This window comes from Onychostruthus taczanowskii, unplaced genomic scaffold, assembly GCF_017590055.1.
Source record: "Onychostruthus taczanowskii isolate IOZ18803 unplaced genomic scaffold, ASM1759005v1 scaffold15, whole genome shotgun sequence".
NCBI lineage: Eukaryota > Metazoa > Chordata > Aves > Passeriformes > Passeridae > Onychostruthus > Onychostruthus taczanowskii.
The window spans coordinates 8305840-8322995 of record NW_024498685.1 but is presented as its reverse complement, the minus strand read 5'-3'; the positions used below and the strand labels follow the sequence as shown (position 1 = coordinate 8322995).

General features: G+C 42.1%; 1 protein-coding gene across 2 annotated transcripts in view; it reads right to left on the bottom strand.

Moving 5' to 3' along the window:
- Window positions 1–17156, bottom strand: part of KIAA0930 (KIAA0930 ortholog) — a 58129-nt gene that overhangs the window by 14206 nt on the left and 26767 nt on the right. Inside the window, exons 3-6 of one of the 2 annotated variants that reach the window (XM_041398576.1) lie at window positions 6742–6849; window positions 5406–5483; window positions 792–893; window positions 222–362 (exon numbers count right to left, since the gene is read on the bottom strand). In XM_041398576.1, the coding sequence (XP_041254510.1) occupies window positions 222–362; window positions 792–893; window positions 5406–5483; window positions 6742–6849 (429 nt within the window). The remainder of the gene's footprint in view (window positions 1–221; window positions 363–791; window positions 894–5405; window positions 5484–6741; window positions 6850–17156) is intronic. The other variant, XM_041398577.1, reaches the window with a different exon arrangement.

The window sequence follows — 17156 nt, the reverse complement described above, 5'->3', positions numbered from 1 at the left end:
CATATCCCTACCTTCCCTCCTGGCAAGGAATATACCCCAGTCTGAATACCCTCAGTTATCTGAGCCAAAACCAGCAGCTTTCAGCTAACTTTCAAAGCCAAAAAGGACAGACTATGATGCAGCTGATCTAACAGGACAAAAAGCTGACAGCCTCATCCACAAAGAAAATCTAGTCAGAGCACCACTGCTGCAAAGGACATTGTCTTTCAGAAGCTCCTTACCCTGTTGTCATAGACCTTCTTGAGTGCTTCATAGCGGATGGACCCCTGGAAAATCACCCCTTGGAAGGTGTTGCTTTTATCACTGGCCACTAGCTCCACACAGACCATTTCTCCTTCTCCCACAGTCATGTCACTGAAAACCTGAAAAAAATTGCAAGATGAAACACTTTGATGCAAAGTTGTTCAAATCAAAATAACGTTCAGATTCTCATGGCTGTCCTTATGCCCAAGGAAGTTTCACTATAAATTGAAAGGGAGCAGAATGTTCCACCCCAGCCTTTAAAAAAAACATGCTCCAGGCAGTGCACACAGCAAATCACTTGTTGAGATGAGCAGCTCTCACATCAGCCTGTCTTGTTTTAGCCCATCATCGACACTGAAGCCAAAATCCAGCTTCAAGATCAGATTTCAAACATTAAAGAGGAAAGTTAAATAAAAATAAAATAAGATCTAGCAGAAAATAACCCGTCAACTGGCCAAAAACATTTGATCAAAAGGTACAAGAAAACAGCTAATCAGGACATAAGACTAGAATAGGACAAAACTTTGCTGTTGCACCAAGGAACTCACCTCCTCAAAACTGTCAATCATGAAGAATATATTGGGGTAGCTGATCTTTGACTCCTCTCCTTTACTGTCCATCGGGTGTTTGCTCGGGGACGCAAACACTTGCTGAGAAAGATGCAGAAGAAGATGTCACTTCTCAGTTAAATGTGATTGGGAACAGACACACCACACACAAGGCAAGTAATTACAAAACACCTCAGGCTGGCACTGCTCACTTACACTAGGGATGCTGGACATCCTGCAAGCACAGCTGAGCTGGTTTCTGACTAAAGCCAGATTTGCAATAATGGCACTTGAGAAATCCTTTCACATACAAGTAATTAAAAACTCATTGCTTCACAGTAAATGTCCCTGTGTGTACCTGACCTCTCACCACATTATAGTAAACCACTGTACTTTTTCATCACCACTTTCAGGTGCCTTCAAGTTGCTGCAATGTGCTGCAAAGTAAAATGCCACAGTGCAAGAAAGTTACCATGAAGCAGCTGACACAACACCTTTACTCTAATTTTTTGTTGTTTACTTAGTACCACAGTAAGATCATTAAGGGTAGCTAGCGTGGCTGTCCTGGGGTGATTCATAATGTTGTTCTATTCCACATCTGTCTGCACCCCTAAACTGTTACTGTATCTTTCTGACCCCACAGCTGCAGACCTTGTGTGTGTGGGATGCTATCACCGGCCATTTCTGAAATTGGTGTGGAGGCAGGTCTGGGCTCTTGGCTGTGTAGCATTCACTTTGCAAGCTACTCAGTCTTTGTTCAGACAAAGACTTTCCTTCCTGTTTTTCATTCTGTCTTCATTTTGGTTTGTTTTTTTTCCTTGTCTAGGGGAGACTGCAGTTAACAATACTGGGCTGTCTGGGGGCAAATTCCACAGGTGGGCACCTGGAGCAGCCCTCACTCCAGCCCCAGCCTTAGAAGACTATGGGAACCTCTCTCTTTGTGGGAACTTTAGGTTTGCAACTGTAACTACTTGTAAAAATTGCATTTTGCAACTAGAAACTATTCCAAGCGAACTTTGAGAACTCTCCCTGCAATGACAAAAAAGTGAGTGAGTTCAGGGGCCAGGCCACGCTGTGCCATGCCCACAGGCCGGCCCTTTCCCCATCCCAGCCGGCTGCAGAGCCCACGAGCAGCAGGAGGAAGCGGCTGGCGACTCTCCATCTGCCTCAAAAACTGCTCTGTGAGCTCCTGCTTTCCTGCTAGGGGTTGCCACTGTCAAAAATAGGTCAGAAACTGTAGTAAAATAGTTAATAATTGTTAAGCACGTGCCATACCTAAGTAAAGTGCACCACTCCCTCAAGCAAAAACGAGTCAGCCTGGACAGAACAGTGAAGGGCCAATCAAGCGCCTTAACCTTCACGCAAATGCAAAGCCCAACAGAAACCAATCCAAAGGAACAAAAAACAGGATAAAAAGGGGGCATCTGAGTCAGTGAGACTGTGCTGCTCCACCTGGAACATCTGGAATATCCCTGCTCAAGAAAGGAAGAAGATCCAGTGCCAGCGCTGCAGCATCCTCACTTGTCAGGAACACTCCTGCTCGACCCATGGGCCCTCCAAGATTTAGGCCTTACAGCAAAAGTTGAAATCACTTTCGTTCCAGAGTGTGTTCCCATCTATAATCCCACCATCTTGTCACTTTATTCCTGGGGACACACAGTCACCTGGGAGGCGCCATCTTAGAAGGGAACAGGGTGACGCCATCTTCCCTTTGTCCCTTGGCCTCCTGCACACCCCATTTTGGGAACAGGTGTTTCTGGCATTTTGGGTCTCTCTTTGCTCCACGGGGTTTTGAGTTATAGCAGTTTGGTATCTAGTAGTTATTTACTTTTCCCTCCTGACTGTTGGTGTCTGTTTCATAATAAAATGTTATTTTTTCACTTAAATCTATTAGTATTTAATTCCTTATTGGGGGAAAGGAATTGGTTGGAACCAAGGGGGAGTTTACTCATTTCAGAGTGCCTACCTCTTTTTAGACTGTCTCACACTGTTGGAAATCATACCAAGTTTAATTTTTTTTAATATAACTTTAGTCAGGGGTTTTGTTCACCTTTGCTCCAGGGTGGGTGGGGAGGGAATTAAATTCAGGGACTGTTTCATCATTTAAGGCCTGATGAGCTTAAGATCTCAACAGACTGGGCAGATACACAAAAGACAACAACCATGAACTCCAAACATCACCCCTGGCAGGAGACACCTGGTCTGGGAAAAGAGAGATAAGAGAATGAAGAATGAGAACTAATTAACATCTAGGGGGAAGAGATTGATAACCAATAGGGAACCAGACACTAAGAACTGTGTAATGTGTGACCAAAGAATATTGAACCAATTAATTTCTATGGGTTTTCACTGTATGTGAAAAATCTAGTAAAAATGATGTGTGATGGAATATTTTCTCTGCACAATCCAGGCAATGTGTGGGTGAAATTATTTTGTTTGCACATCCTGGCCAGGACAATATCCTGGCCAGAATAAAGTAATGCTTTGATTCTCTAACACTGAAAAGGTTTTTGAAGCATTTTTGCTTTTCCCGCTGTTTCGGTGACAAAACCAAGACAATGGCTCACAGGAGGACAAGCACTTGGGTTCTCATCGTCATCTTGTGCTTCTGTTTCTTTCCCTATCACTATGCTTCCTCTTGCACATTTCTCCCTCCCAGTCAGGTCCTGAACTCCTTAAGTGACTCTGTTTGTGACTTTGTTTAAACAGCTGAAGGCTTTAGATTTCATCATTCCAAAAAGATTAATGAGTAGGTAAGGAGGGAGAAGGAATTCATACCACGTAGATTTCTTTGCTTCCACATTTGTTTACAAACGAAACCTTGAATTAAAGAAACCTGTCAAATCATAGCCCACTGTGGATATGCCAAAAGCTATGGATCTGACCAGGCTGTCAAGCTCTGACATTCTTGCTACAAACCATTCAACACAAAACATAATTAAGGACAGGATATTAGCAGAGGTGCTACCTGCACCAATGCCTGAAACAAGGACCTTTTCCAGGCATCTTCACTCTCATACCAGCCAATGAACCAAAACACCCTCCCAAATTCATCTACAGTCAGGCACACCTGAGGAAAACAGTTTGTGGAGATCTTATTGTCAAGCCAGCAGTTTGCAAAATAAAGTCAGCCTTTTTCATACTGGCTTCATGCCACAGGCACTCACTTGTGCAAGCAGAGTAGTTTTGCCATCGGTCTCAAGTAGGACAGCAAATCTTAAGCCATCAACATCTGGCTGCATATGGGCAGGAGAAAGCACATTTTCTAAAGCAAGAGCCATCAGAGCAGAAATGCAGATCCAAACCTGCTGGATTTTCTTCATTCAAAACCAACAGCCTCAAGAGTGGATGTGACAATGGAATGCCCAACTGCAAACATGCTTTCACAGCATATGGAATTGCCTTTGTCTCTCTATAGATCAACACAATGATGCTGAAATGTTACTGGTATGTACTGGCAAGTTTATGTGGAAAAGGGAAGACAACAATTTGCAAGCAGTCCCACAGTAGGAGCTAGAAAGAAGGAACAAAAAACTTCCTCTTCATTCTAAATACTGCTCACATGCAGTAAGGCCATATCCCTCATCTTCTCCTTCCTAGTTTTCAAATCTGCAAATAGTATTTACAGACTTTTCTCAAAGCCATTTGCAGAAGTTAACTTGTGGTGAAATTTGGACTAGCCAACAGAGAAAAAAGCAATGAGAAATAACAGGCTTAAATGAGCAGTGCAAAGTGGCATCTCAACAGCCCCTAAAGAAAAAATTATGTGTAATCAATGTAAATCACAGAGACAATAATCAGCATTGCTAGTTCTGTTTGTAGGCAAAGCAAAATTTTTTTAAAGTGGTTAAACATAATCAAAAATTAAATAGCATTGGATTAATTAAGTAGAGCCATGCAAGCAGCTGCATGAACTAAGGAAATGGAAAGCCTGGGAGAAACAGCCATTTAAATGCAACAGGAGCCTTTTAAAAGAAGAATTTCTGCTAGCCAGCAGAAGTTGTTGCAAGGTCTCCATTACAAATTGAAATAGAGTGGGGAAGCCTCAGGTTTCTTGTTCCTATTCCCTTTATGCTTGTTATTCAGTCTCTTCCACTATGCTAAACCCTGGATTTACTGCACACAAAAGAAAAAAGCCTATGGAAGGATTGAGCAGTTTAAGAGACTAAAAATCTTGTAAAATAATAAAAAACAAAATTGGTAATCAGGTAATTGCCTGCTATTTAGCAGCTCTACATTAGAAACTTACACTCCTCATATTCCAGATCTCATACAATTTCAGGTTTAGTCTCAGACTGGGGAACGGTTGGGCATCATATTCCTTCCTCCCCCTAGCACCTTCCCTCTCTCCCCTAAATCCAGCAGGTAAACATATACACCCTGAAGCATGCAGGGGTCTTCACAATTCTTTGAGAGGGGCTATAAAGGACATTTAGATCTCAAATCTAGATAACTGGCAAGAAATATCACTAAGCAAAGACTTGAGATGCTTTAGGAGGATGAATCTGTCAGACCACAGCCTGAGAACCACTGCCCCAGTTCTGGAGCAGTTTTTAGGATTAGGTAATACTGGATACCAACCTCTGATCCAAAGCAATAAAAGGGGAAGCTCACCTGAGATTTCTTTTTGTGAATATGAATATCTCCTCCATCAGAGCGTGTGCACACAGCACAGGTCACCACATAATCCAGCTGGAACAGGGCACCAGAATGAGAAATTAACATTTAGAGTCATTTAGGAAAACAAAACATTCATGTGCATGAAGCAGAACACATTCTGTTTCATTTTTTAGCTGTCTGTCTAAAAAGTAAGCTATTTTGGTGTAGCCATTTTCTTTACTCTTTTTACTATACTGAACCACCAACAATTTATTTATTATTTTCACAGTAACATGTTATTTTTTTTCATTTAAACCTATTTAATTCCTTATTGGGGGAAAGGAACTGGTTGGAACCAAGGGGTTTGGAACCAATCAGTGGCAGTGAAATCTCTTGTACAGCTGCTTGTTGAAATGCTCAACCGATGGGTAAGGAAAGTCCTGCCAATATTGTTTAACACAAGCTTAATTTCAGCTGGGGGAATAAGCAGCACACACACAAACTCCTAAGCACGTTTCAGGATGGAAATGGAAAAGATTTCCTGCCTTTGAACAGGAAAAAGAGACACTAATGAGCACCAGTGACATGTTACAGAGGTCAGAAAACACTAGCACAGCCTTCCAAACAACCTGAAAAAGCTTGTAAGGAGCAAGTGCAATAGCTCTGGAGAGCAGTACCCAGCTGTAGTAACATCTCTGAATTCTGACTGTGGTAAATGTATCCTGGTTTTTTTGAGCATCAAATAAAGGCAAAAACTGCTCTCTGCAGAGAAGTTCTGCAAAGAGACTTCTGGGAGGAAGGAGAGAGAATGAAAATAATTTGTTTTCAAGGATGTGTGCCTAAGCCAATAATTTCCCATTCTGAGACCATAATGAGCAAAACCTTTAAGGGATCTCAAATGATTACAGCAATATTCAGCTTTCCTAAGCCATAATGTAACACACACAATAACCTTTTAGGCAGTTAAATATAATAATTAGTTCTAGCTTCATGTTCCTACCCCCAAATATTTTATCAAAGTTCTGTTGTGAAGAGCAGTAACCCCTCAGCATAATTTATGACACTGCATTTACACTCTTCTCTATTAGCTGCACCAGTGAACTCTAATGGAAATGCTGCTTATCTAAGTCTCATTCATTCTCAAAAAACATTAAACTGGATGAAGCTTTCCTTTTGCAAAACTTTGTTACACAGCATAAAACTCAGCCTAGCTTCACTGCATACAGTTAAAGTTTTTTGTAGAAAGCTATTAGGACTCTTGAAAAATAATAAACATCTCAGTTTAGGTTCATTTATATTCTGAAAGGCTAAAAAGCATAAATAGTGAAAATTAGATAAGCATCACTGTTACCTTCTGCAGGATGAGGTTCAAGTAGACACTCTCTTCCCAGTCAATGTCAGGGTCTCCCAGGCCAGGAAGCTTCTTAGAATCTCTCCGGTAAACTTCAACTTCAACCTGCTAATAAAACACCACATCTCTTTGAAAATTATTACTTAGAGGTACCTATTTCCAAACATCAAACTGGAATCAGAAGCTGTACATAATGTAGCTTTCCAGTTTTCTGTCAGCATCAGATTTTGCTGAAGATGCAAGGCTTTGTGTGGAAATGTACTGGGGAAACATGGGATGTGTGGCAAACAGGGAAGAAAGGCAAGAGAAACTCTCTGTGCAGAAGAATCTCAGTTTTGGACAGAAGCTTAATTGATTTCTTGTAACAGGTATGTGTCACAGTCATATTTTCTGGAAAAATCCCTTCGCCCAGGATTTTCTCCTGGGAAGCTGAGAAGCCTCAGGAAGGAAAGGAAACCTAATTCTTATCTCATTTGCTTCTCCTGTGTTGTGCTCACGTGTGGAATGTGTTTGGAGATTGTTTATCCAACAGGTGGTTGTTTCATTGGCTTCATGTGAATTGTTTTGACTTATTGGCCAAGCTGTGTCAGATGCTGGAGACAGAGTCATGAGTTTCATTATTATCTTTCTAGGCTTCTCTGAGGATCCTTTCTGTATTCTTTAGTATAGGTTAGTTTAGTATTCTTTAATATAATATCTTAAAATAGTAAATTAGCCTTCTAAAAGCATAAAGTCAAATTCATCATTCCTTCGTTCCTCTGCACACCTCACAAATACAATAGGTATGTTTCAGCAAAAATGAAATTAATAAAATCAGGGATGCACCCACATCCGTATTTCTCTTAACAAAATCCCTCAGAATCAAGCATGTCACTACACTAATGCTCAACGCAGCCCAGACCACAGCGACTGCTTATTTTCCATTGGCATGGGAGTCTCTGGGAAGACAAAATCCAATAACTAAACCACAGAATAAGCCAACTTAGGAAAGACCCACAAAGATCATCCAGTCCAACTCTTGGCCCTGTACAGGACCACACCCATCAGTCACATCATGCATCCCTTGGGGATGGTCCTGTGCACTCCACAGAGGATATTTTGGAAACCTCTTTGTACTGGGCTTGTGTGGCCAGGTTTTGGTAGAAGGGAGCTACAGAGGCAGCTCCTGTGAGCAGCTGCCAGAAGTTTCCCTTAGTGCAGCAGGCAGCTCCAGGATGGATGTGCTTCTGACCAAGGCTGAGCCTGTCCATGGGAGTGGCAGCTCCTCAGGAATAACAGGTTTAAGAAGGGGCAGGTAGATGCCTGAGAGAGGCTGTGACCCTGTGGAGAATCCACAATGGCAATATCTGAGAGAGAAGAGCCCAGGCTGGAGCAGGTTTGCTGGCAGGACTTGTGACCCTGTGGGGGACCCACACCAGAACAGCCTGTGTCTGAAGGACTGACCCTGTGGAAGGGATCTACACTGGAGCAGTTCCTGAAGGACTCCCCCCTGGAAGGGACCCCACTCTAGATCAGGGAAAGAGTGTGATGAGCCCTCATGCTAAGGACAAAAAGTGGAGGCAATGTGTGAGGAACTTACCATAACCTCCTCTCCCCATGACCCTGTGTTGACAGAGGGGTGAAGAGGTAGAGAAAACCAGGACAGAAGGCCAGGAAGAAGGGAGGGGTGGGGAGAAGGTGTTTTTTAAGATTTAGTTTTATTTTCCATTGGTAATAAATTAATCTAAATTTCCCAGGTTAAGTCAGTTTTGCCTGTGACAGTAAGTGGTGAGGAATCTCTCCCTGCCCTTGTTGTGACCCACGAGCCTTTTGTTGCATTTTCTCTGCCCTGCCCAGTGATGGAGCAGTGTCAGTGGGCACCAACATCAACATCCTGCAACTTCTTCTAAAGGTTTCACACTGGAACTGCTGATTAGACACAACTATGTGCAAGATTTTCAGCTGCACTAAAAAACAAGCAAATGAAAAATCACAAATAATCTCAGAACATAGAAACAACTCTGCCTATCCTAACAAACTGAAGCAGCTGAGACAAATATAAAATGATAAGGTAGTACACTGAGGTGAATGTAGTTTGACACTTCTAATACAAACTAGAATAAAAATAAATAAAGCTGGAATTCCAAAATATAGTGAAGAACAGGGAAACAGTAAAATTTCAGGATTGGCACTGTCATCAGATACCATGAAAGCTGAACACACTGTTCTTAGCCATTAATTTTTAAACTTAGACATATTTTTTAAAAAGGTTTGTAGACATCATTTTTCTTTTGGTTTGTTTTTATTTCTTCCAAGGTTCCCATCCATGATTTTTTATTGGCAATATAATTACACAAACTAATGACAGTTACTGCAAAAAACTAAAGATGTGAGCAGATGAGGGAAACAATCTAATTTAGATTAATCTCCAAACAAAGGTAATATTTGCACTTATGTGCCTAAAAGCACAGAAGCATGACAAGAACAAATTCCAGAAATATCCTGTGAAACAACAGCCATCCTGTCTCTGAAGGAAAGAAGTGGTGAGAAAACAGGGTGAAGGCAGGACTGAGCAATGGCAGGGTAAAACCCCAGCTCTACGTAACACCAGGGAAAGCAGAACCAAGTGCACAGCAGACACCTTTGCAGTCTCTCCTGCCTCTGTATCCATGGAGCCTTTATTTTAAGCCAAGAAGCAGTTAATCACCTCGTAACACTGAAGTCTAAACCTCCCTCTGCAGAAGTCAGCCACTAATTCTTTCTGCTGGTGAAATTCACTCACACATGAACAACTTCTCCCCCGCAATTACAATGCCAGTGCTCAACAATGCCTCCCAAGTCTATCTCAGATATTGACAGGAAAAAGGCTTTCTTTAACCATTTTTTCCCTGTGCACTAATTCAGGGTAGGATTCCTTGGTGTTCAGCCTGTGGGTCAGGGCAGAGTGGATCTCCATGAATGACAGCGCTGCATGGACTGGAGAACATGCTGGATTTCAGACAGCTGAGTCCTCAAAACTGCCCCAAAATCAAAACTGCCCCAGCCAGGCATCCAGGAGACACTGGGCCTTTTCCAGGTCTGCTGCTGACTCACCTGGGCCATGTCTTATCTTTGTGCTTGTTTACCTGGCTCTAGATCAGATGTGTACTCCAGCAAGCATAAAAATACAAACAACTATGTAAATACTAATTATTTATTCCCAGTGAAATCCAAAATCCAAGCTATATATTTACTCATTCAAATCAATGACCCTTCTGGAGCTGAAATCCATGATGCCACCTTTGTATCAAGTTTTCACAGGGTTCCTGAGCTACAGCTCAGGCTGACCTCCCACATGCCACGGATATTTCACCATGTTACTTCCTCAAAAACCTCATTAAACAACCTTTAGCTGGACAGTACCTGGGAAAATACCTTGCTTTGAGACCTCATTCCAATGATTAATCATCCTCTTGGCTCCAAGTGTGCAATTTCATTTAATTCAGCTGCTTTCCTTTTGCTAGCCTCTGGACCTTGTCATACCAATTTATGTATTTATATATATATATGAAGATCTTGAATACTCAGTTTTGGGTTTTTTCATTTCATGCTTGGGCTTTTGGGGTTTTTTTCCTGTCATGTGTTAATCTTTGCTAATCTTTTAAATAAAGCAGACAAAATACTTTTAGGACACTTCTGAGCCTCTCAGAACTTGTGCTCCTTTGCTCCCCACCTCCTGACATGGAGACACTGGTCACTCCTGGCTTCCCTCTCTCTACACATCAACAGCATGATGCAGTTAGGAAAAAAAAGACTATCTCAGGAGCTGCCTGCACCTTTTGGCACAGGAAAAAGGCATTTTCTCACACTGAGAAACCCCAACAAACAGCATGTCTAATATCCCAGGACTTGTGCTTCCTGTGGGAAGGTTTTAACAAGCTGGAAGCCCCAGACATGCAGAGCCACATTCGGTACCCAGCAGTGCTGCAGAACAGATACTCACCAGGACACAGGCTGGGCTGGCCAGTTGGCCATCAAAATCCATCTGCTCATGCATCTGTTAGCCAGTGACATCCCTAAATGCTAAATGGGAAGGAAATCAAAGGAGCCTGCTATTTTCTGGAGCATGCAGAGAAGCCCCGTGGGAAGGGTGCACTCCCAGTCCTGTCACACAGGGAAGCTGATGTTACTAGCCTCCACTTGAATATTTATATCCAAGATAATATTTCAAAGGGGACAACTGTATTCAACAATGCAACAATGTCCTAAAATGAAAAAGAAAGATTCTTTCATATATTATATGGAGAAGCTTTCTTAGGATTAAGGCTACTGAAATTTTCACTGGTGGTAACAGCAGAGCACAGTGTAAAGAATAGCCTCCAAGACAAAATTCCTATTCCCTTTTTCTGGATATTATCAATTACTCAGAAGTTCCACCTGATCCTCCTGGAACACACTCTGGAGCCCACATAAAGGCAGCATAATGCCCAGTAGCTATGGCAACTCGACACCCACCATAGCTATAAAGCTGAAACAAAGCCCACTGCAATAAAGCAACTGCAAACTGTGCAAGAAACAAAGTTCAGCTGCAGAAAAACTGCCCATTTTGAAAAATTTGCTTCTGTGTCAATTGCTTGAATTCTGTGCCCACAACCAATTCTGTGCTGTAAAACCAAATGATCACAGTCTTTGGGAACTTTTCCTTGTGCTAGTGTCTTGGTTTAGAGAAAAGTTTAGAAGAAGAACACTCTGGAAGGAGTATTTCTGCCAAAAAAAAAGGGTTCCAACAATCCCTTTCTGTCAATGAGAGATTAACACTAGTGGATGAAAGTGAAAAAAACCAACTGTTTATTGACAAACAGAGTGCCAATATAGGGTGGTAAAAATGGTGAATAAATGCTAGATCCTGAACTGTCAGACCTTGCCCTGCCCCACCAGAACAAAAAAACACCAAAATGCCAGGGACAGAGGAAAAAAAAACCCACAACAGCCACAACATGGTGGGGAAGAGGAAAAAAATGGTGTTGTCTTTTGTCTCAGAGAAGGGGGAAAAAAAAGGGTTCCCGCAGCAGCTGAGGCAAAAACAAATCAGAACCTGGTGAGTCTCTATATTGGTCTCCTCTTCACAGCAGATGAAGCTGGTGGATTTAGGGTCCTTTTGATAGAGAAGATGTCTTTACAAACAATGCAGTGGGTGAAGGTATGGGTATAACAGTCTTTGAACAGCTGAACATTGGGTCTCAATGTGTCTATTAACTTCAAGCAGCAGGTTTGTTGCAGACAATCTGACTCCTGAAACAGACATGAGGTTCAGGAAGGCTGCACTGTCACATTCACATTCCCTGAAAAATCCCTTCGCCCAGGATTTTTCTCCTGGGAAGCTGAGAAGCCTCAGAGAAAAAGGAAAACAATAATTATCTCATTTGCTTCTCCTTTGTTTTGCTCCTTTGAGACTGTTTACCCACAGGTGAATGTTTCACTGGATTCTGGTGTGACTTGTTTTCACTCTTTGGCCAATCAGGGCCAAGCTCTGTCAGTACTCTGGAAAGAGTCACGAGTTTTCATTATTATCTCTTTAGCATTGTGTAAACATCCTTTCTGTATTCTTTAGTATAGTATAGTTTAGTATTCTTTAATAGAAGAGAGTATCATAAAATAATAAATTAGCCTTCTGAGAACATGGAGTCAGATTCACCATTCCTTCCTGCCACAAAGGTCCCCACAAATACAACACTTCACCTTCAGAGTACCTCAGCCAGTGGGGAAAGGAAGAGGACAAGGTGCAGCCGGGAGTTTAGGATAGAAGGAGGCTCCAAAACCTCCAGAGGGGAAAACCCCACAGGTGTGCCCCAGTGGACACTCTCCCTTTATTTGAGGAGACTCTTCTGTCTCCTTTATGGCTTTTCATAGTGTGATTTTCTGCACGCTTTCTTTCGCTGGGTCGGCTGTTCTGAGGTCAGGGGGTGAGGTGGAGCAGCCCCTCGGCTTCCTGCCCATCCCTGTCACTTCTCCCGTCTCTGACCAAAACCAAACTGAGCAGCTCAGGAAAAAACGCTCCATGCATCTGCTAAATCAGCTTTCCAAAATGAAACTAAGAGATACACGTGTGACCATTTGAGCATTATCAAACATGGTCCCAGACCATAGAGTAACCTGCATTTTCAGGTGCTGAAACAAGTTGTTCACTGTTACCTTATTCTTGTATTGTTATTTTCCAGCCTTTCTGAAGCTTCTAGAGAAGCACAGGTACCTGAAGCAACATACAGTGCAGTATCTGCAGTATTCTGCAGTATCCAGTCAGCAGGCTTCAGGAGGATGCACTACATCCACAGGCAGCAGACACAGTCATGGGAGAAAGAACATTACAGAATGGTAATAAATCAGTGAGTCTCAAACCATCTCCACTGAATACAGAAATGCATAAACTGGATTAGTGACTGGAAGACAGGGTGGGCGAAAACCCTGGTGCACACATCACATAATTTAAGTTCTCATTGCCAGTGTTACTGCAAACTCGATGATGATATTCCAGAGCTCCAATTCAATTGCATATTAATTTCAACACTGAAGCCAGACCTTCACATACCTCTAATAACAAGTTGACCAGTCTGTAACTCACAGATCAAATCCATTAAGTGTTCTGATGAACCAGTGTCTTCATGAGGCTTTTGGGGAGCTCCAAGCAGATGCTTTCAGCTTTTCCAGGATGCAAACCCAGCCTAGCAGTGCCCTTTTGTCCCTCAAATCCCCAGTGACTCAGACAGATATGATGCATTTCTGATACTGAATTATTCAGCACAATTCATCAGATAGGAGAAGTGAGTCTGGGCTTCTTCCCTTCCCAGTGAAGTTGCTCTCTGTAGCAGAGAACAGAGCATCTTCTTGGCTGCCACGTTTCAGTGCCATTCATATTAAAATCACATCTGATTCTGGGTTTCTTGTCACCCTATTTGACTGCTTAAGAAGAGTTCTTCAGACTGGAAGCAATATAAAGCAATTCATTAAAAATGCCCCTGCAGCCCACACCCCTTCCTGAGTCTGGAATTTTGTGACTGCGATACTGTGAAAGTATTTCAGCTGTACACTTGCTCACACATTTAGACAATCTAAGTAGCACAAGAAAACACAGGGATTTCTGCCAAGGGGAACTGCAAAAGAAAGGTCTTGATACTGAAAAATCAGAGGTCTTTACTCTGAAAAAATCAGAGTATCAATCTGATAACGCCAGGGTTCCTTTTTCATCTGTTTCAAAATGAAAGCATTGTGTGGATGTTGAGCTCTGCAGGAGCCAGTGCTCCTGCTCACTGCAGCACCTTTGCAAGTTCAGCACAATGGAAGAGCTGAGGCACAACAGATGATTCTGTATCAACCTGGATGTATTGGAATAATTGTTCCCTCATACTACCCATGAACAAGGAGAAAATCTATTCAGCAAAAAAGATTCCATTTTTGACTATTTGTTTTCTCTTCAGCACTTGGGTGGTGGCATGGGACTGCCATGAAGTATGGTATAGAGCTCTTTTGGAGACATCCTGTTTGCTCGCAGTGCTGAAAAAAACCTTAACACTAGAACAGAGCCAGCAATGAAAGATTCTTAAAACTTGCATTTTTATTAGATGCTGAGTTCAGGTTGTTGAATCTTCCAGGCAGCCAGACAGTGACTTGCAGATTCAGTCAGGAAAATCCTGTGATTTTCTGTGCAAGTCATGTGCCTGAAGTAATTTAGGTTTGGAAACTGACTGGTCACACCACAAGCAGTATTTGTTGAGTCACAGGTCCAGATGCTCATAACATGTAAACCATGGCTCTGTTCAGTTCTGTCTCTGAAGATGTGGTCTCAACATCAATAGCTTAAGCTTTTTGGAGACTTAACAGGCCTAATGACTATCCTGTGCATTTGGCAGCAACTCTACTCCTCCACATTCATAGGATGCTGAAGAAAATAGGAACTAGTCCAATATCCGGGCAAACTCAGAACACATGCCCAGAGTATCTTACATTTATCTTTTTTATTGCTTTGCCCTATAGATATGGCACCTTTTATTCACCTTTTCAAGGCACAATGAAAGGCAGAATACAACTTGTTGGTCTATCACTGAAGTTTTATCTTTCTTTCCCAGCTGTCTGTGTAACACTGTATCCTTGCATCTTCTGGATTCCCAGGAGAAAGGAAAGCTGCTCTCTACAGAAAGATCAGAGATACTCAATCTTGACCTAACTGCATTTTAAAATCATAATCCTAAGTCCAACCACATTAACCTTTCAAACCTGCAATGTCCAAGACCCTTTGGAAGTGAGGATCAAGGCTTACATTTTCCAGTAGGTCACATCAGCTGGCATGAGAGGCAGCAGCAAAGCTGTTTTTGAGTCTTGACTTAATAAAGAGTGACAAGTCAAAGGGATTCCACTTTACAAAACCCTGCTAAATTCCTTAACCTTGTGAAAAGCTACACGACACAGTGCCTTGGTCTGCAAAGAACCTGACACAAGACACCAAGAGAAGATGTATCTTCAAAACCTGGCAGGAAAAACTGCAAGAGTGTTACTGTGACATGCCAAGGAAAGACAGAATTAAATGTACTTCTCTGGGATCCAAGAGTCTGTGTAGTGGATACAGCCCAGAAGTCAATATGGCAGTTCTGCCCTGGCATTCACATATTAGGAACTTAATTGCTGTTTCACCCATCTATGCTCAGTTTAGAAATTGGTGGGAAGGAAAAGAGAAGCAAATGGAAAGTCACTTAGACCAGGCAGAGTGCAAAGCAAATAATTTAAAAGGCCTGTTAAAATAAAATTTATGATGGTAGAGAAGTTTACCACCCAGCACCTACTGGACATACCAAATGGTACAATTTATTACTTCAAGCTGTTGTGACTCATTCAAAGCCCTTCTCAATCAGTCTTAAAACTGAGCAGAACATCTAATCTTGATCCTATCTGGGTTCTTCTGCTTATCCTCCGTTACACTTCAATTTAAAATCAAATGTTATTGCCAACACTCTTCCAGCTCCAGTAAGCACAGAAAAAACCCAAACCCACGAGCAGGAGCTACTTTTAATCAGACAGTTCAGGCACCAAAGCCTGGGAACCACTGGATTCATTGCCACTTGTTTCTCACTGACACATACCATCACACCAGGGCATGGAAATGACACAAACACCACCACTGTCAGCACTCAGACAAACAGCATCTCCCCACTCAACCCCTTTTGTTGTTGTCAGTGTGATGACTGCTATGCTCAAAGCTGCACAGATCTTATATTCATGAACATAAACTAATGTTCTGAGCTGACATGGCATCGAGTCACCTCTGCCAGCATTCTCCAGCCAAAACCTGCAGCAGCCAGCTAAGCACAGAGCACATACGTAGTAGAGTTTGTGGAAGAACTACAATGAACTTGCTTCACTGTAGATCCAGACTACAGAGTCACCCTCAATGTGGTCCATGAAGGAATCATCACCAGACCATTTGACTCAGCTTGGCATAAAGAAAAAGCCAACAGTACAGCTCCAGTTCTAGTCCTAAATGTCCCCAAACAACTCTGAACTCCCCCCTTCAATTGCCTTTTCAGTCTACCCCTGGAAACCTAAATGAGAGCACAGCTTGGTGGGTGGCAGGGAGGCTTGCACTTCTATCCTACAGATACCAGTCTCCATCTCCCTCCTCTTTAACAGTATCACTTTGGCATTTTGGCATCATTTTCCAAGGAAGAATATCCAAAACTACAAAGTAAATTAAAAACTCATGCAGTCATAATTTGATGTGTAGGAGTAGTTGTTTGGTGTTTCACTGCACTGGGCAGGCTCAAAAATCAGATAAAAGAGGAGTTGAAACTACAAAGCAGTCAAGTGAAATCTAACAGGAGGACAGCTGAACAAGTACCAATGAATAACCAACTATGAAGTTTCACAAAGCAATTGAAGTACTTCAAAGTCACAGGAAAGGTTCAATTCTCAGAAGCCATGCAAAATACAGCCAGCCACAAGAGAGTTACAAATGCTGTGTGTGCTAAAAAGGCCCACTCCCCATCCCAGCTGTTACCACACACGATTCACTAACACTGATTTTGTGGTAACCACCACTTATGCAACCTCCTCACAAATAAAAATTATTTATAGTGCTTTTAAAAAGCCTAAATAATGCTCTAAGAGCAAATACAAGGGTTTATTTCACTGTCACCTATCCACAAGAGCTTCAGGCACTTAAAGCTAATGAATCAGTTAAACAGATTTATTTGTGAATGGATTTAAGCAACTAGGCTGTCTCTGAGATTCACTTTCCTTGTTGAGAAGGACAAGAGGTTAAACAACCCATGCTTTTACCAGGCTGAATAAAGCCATAATATCATTTGATGTGAAACAGGGATGCTTTTATAGTCACTGAAACAACAATCAGGATGGAAGTTTCCCCCACAAGTAAAGCTCCAAATACACTAGCTGAACACTAAACCACGTAT